At 28.8% G+C, this 3,488-nt stretch overlaps 1 protein-coding gene across 1 annotated transcript; it reads right to left on the bottom strand.

Annotated features, from left to right (window-relative positions):
• Window positions 1-1,516: 1,516 nt before the first annotated feature.
• LOC107841926 (LOB domain-containing protein 2) lies at window positions 1,517-3,080 on the bottom strand. The gene is made up of 2 exons (XM_016685772.2): window positions 2,383-3,080; window positions 1,517-1,776 (listed from the first exon to the last, which is right to left on the bottom strand). The coding sequence occupies exons 1-2, from the start codon at window positions 2,990-2,992 to the stop codon at window positions 1,706-1,708; spliced, it is 681 nt and encodes a 226-aa protein (XP_016541258.1). The 5' UTR covers window positions 2,993-3,080; the 3' UTR covers window positions 1,517-1,705.
• Window positions 3,081-3,488: the final 408 nt, after the last annotated feature.

Raw genomic sequence — 3,488 nt, 5'->3', positions numbered from 1 at the left:
TATTTGGCTCAAAAATACTCCTTGCTCTAACGGAATTCGAAAAAGGATAAAAAATACCTCTGAACTATCTGAAATGGCTAAAAAATACTCCTCTTCTTAACGAAATTCCACCAAGCATCGACGTGATTATGACACATTACCATCCACATGTAAAATATTAGTATTTTTTAATTTTATGACATTCCTTTCTTCTTTATTTTTATTTTTATTTTTATTTAAAAATGTCAGTGAAACGGATAAAATTTACACGGTTTTTTCATTTTTAATCAAAGTAGATAAACGGTGGTTACATAATAGTTTTTTTAAAAAAATTTATTAAATGTAACATCGCTATTATCAAATTCTTTTGATCATCTAAAAAGCAAGTTTTTCCTGTTAATAGGTTTAAAAGTGTGAAACCCAACAAAAGAGTCTTATTAAACTGATAAACCCATTAATTATTAGGTTAGTATAAAAGTTAAAATTAAAATTTACTCGCAAAAGTAACAAATTTCAAACTAAACTTCAAATTAGTTGCTCAAAGATGTGTTTGACTTTGCTATCTTTTACTCAAAATGCTTATGTTAAAATGATTTAATAAATACCTCCTCTTAATCTAAAATTAATGAATTTTTGAATGTGGCACACATCTTCAAAAAGTTAATGAATGACATAATTAAATAATAATTTATCAATATTAAGTATCATTTTACTTCTTTTCAAACTTATTCTAAAAATAATAAGATTATTCATCAAAACTGAATTTAGAAAAATGAATTCATTTCGAATGATTAAACAAGTGTTAAAAGGAATTCATTTATTTTGAAAAAGAATTTGCATGTAGTAAATTCAACTCAATTATTAGTACATCAACATTTGTTAGTTTAAAAGTTAAAATTCTAGCTCCTCCTCCGAGTCAACATCAGATCAAGATCAAGCTATCCCTCATCCCAAACGACAATAACAAAATGAAATTTAGAACTTTTAAAACACTAATAAAAAGGTGAAATCTAGAACTTTTAAAACGAAGTAATTAGCAAAAGATTGGTTTTTTGTTTTTCCGTTTCACTGCTTTGCAAAAAAATAAAAATAAAAATAAAAATAAAGAAGAAAGGAATGTCATATAATTAAAAAATACTAGCATTTTACATGTGGATGGTAATGTGGTATAGTCACGTGGTTTTTATCTAGGTGGCATGCTTGGTGGAATTTCATTAAGGGAGGGGTATTTTTGAGCCTTTTCCGAATTCTGTTAGAGTTAGGGATATTTTGAGCCAAATATTTAACGAAGAGGTATTTTTGAACCAAAAATTTAACGAGGGACATTTTTGAACTATTTCAGATAATTCAGAGGTATTTTTAAACCTTTTCCAATTTATTTTTTACCTTACTTTTTTTAATAGCTCTATCGCAAAACCCTACTTTTCTTGTAGGTTCATTCTCAAACCACCGAAGTGTAACATCATATAATGTAATAAAAAATAATACATTATATTTATCAAAAGGCAATATGTATAAAATATGATATATTGTAAAATAATATGTAACAACCACCAAAACAGTACTGTAAAATGTTTCATAAAATAACATTTAACTTCTTACTGAAGAGACGTAGAACATGTGATATTGTGCAATATACAGATATGCACACACCAAATGGCTAGAGCAAACAACAAAACAGGATAAATATGACTAAAAACAAAAACAAAATAAATGGTAAAAAAATTCAGGATTTCCAGGAGTTGTCTTCCCACAACATGCTTTCCCTTGGCTTGGAATTAATTGGATTAAATTGACCTGTAAAATACCAAATAAAAGCAAACATTTAGGTTTACCCTTAATTATAACATATATATGTGTCATGACATATTTAATATCACAAACTTTTTTAAAACTTTTTTCCTTTCGCAAATGAAATTAGAAAGTGAAAGTCAATTACTTGTAAATTTTACACTCCTTACATTTCAATTCATGTGAATGGACTTGAAGTACCATGATCAAAGCACTTAATTTTGACTATGAATTCTTATACAGATTCTTCAAATTATTTAAAGTAAAATTTATATATTTGAAAACCATTATTAAATATAATACAAGTCAACATAACTAATGATTCAAAAGTGTATTTCTTTTTTTCTAAACAAAACTACGATGAAAATTATAATTGAAAAAACAGTTGTTTGACTACTCTAACAGTAAAACTTTCAAATAAAATGTGACTGAAGAAATATCAAACATGATTTTTCTTAAACCTAGAAAACCTGGTAAATGACCTACAACTACGAGAAAAAGTTATACTGATATTATAAAAAGCTTTAAAACAATAGGTCTGCATAAGTTAATTAAATTTTTTTTCAAAAAGAGTATATATTAATTAAGCGTTAGGGTGCTAGGAATATCTACCTGCCAGAAAATATTGCTGGTTGAATTCATTATAGGCTTGTTGTTGAGGCACAACAACTATTGAGCCATTACTATTTTCTGTTCTTAATTTTTCAATATTCTGGACATGATGATGTAAAGGATTAATAATCTTATTGTTATAAGATGACCAAGATTCCACAATTGAATTCTCATGATTTATATAATTATCATTCCTGTTAGTATTAATATTCCATCCATTAATCAACCCTTGTGTTGTTGCTTCATACATCATTCCGTTATTATCAGTATTGTTATTATTACTCCCCTGATGTAAAATTTGTTGGTATTGGGTTTTGTACAATTTGAGTTCTTCATGAACCCTTTTGTACTCTCCGTAAGGGCCTAAAACCGGGTCTTTTTGTCTGCAGAACGCTTCCCATATGAGCGATTCAACTGCCCTTCTCCGGTCATCTTCTCTTAGATTTTTCACGATTTTTGTGATGTTACTGACCCCGAATACCTTATGTACCGCCTTGAATTCGCGAGTTTTCTCCGCAGGGAAATAAGGAGCTAGTACACACCTGTCCGTGCACTTCTTCCTTTGATGCTTGCACGATGCGCATGCAGCTGTTCCGCTAGACTTTTGCATCCTTATATATTGCGCGAATGCAATTCGATCAAAAGAGAGTGATAATAATATTTTGTTACTATGGTTTAGTTTTTTATATAAACTAATTGAAAAGAAGATTGACTGGAAAGTAATACGAAAGGGATTTGGAGAGTACTTATATACGTAACTTATTGTAAGGTGCAAGAAGAAAATGTACCTATAGTCAAGAGCACGAAAAGATGGCCATAATTAAAGAATAGTAGAATAAAAAGGAAAATAGGTTGATGTGTAGGGTTGTATATAGGTAAATCACATAAAAAGTAAGTTCCCACCAAGTTAATTGTTTGAAAATTTGAAGACTAATCTTAATTATGTTTTAAATAATTTTATAAACAAGATTCCTAGTTAGAAATTCTCATTTGCTTGAGAGCTGTCAACTGGATGAAATTTTAGAACATAATAGTTGATTACTCAACTTTCAACTTGTCGGTGAGCGTTCATCATTTCCCTACTTTTAATTCCCTTCCCCACTTTC

Source organism: Capsicum annuum, chromosome 9, assembly GCF_002878395.1.
Source record: "Capsicum annuum cultivar UCD-10X-F1 chromosome 9, UCD10Xv1.1, whole genome shotgun sequence".
Lineage (NCBI taxonomy): Eukaryota > Viridiplantae > Streptophyta > Magnoliopsida > Solanales > Solanaceae > Capsicum > Capsicum annuum.
This window is presented reverse-complemented; position numbering and strand designations above follow the sequence as displayed.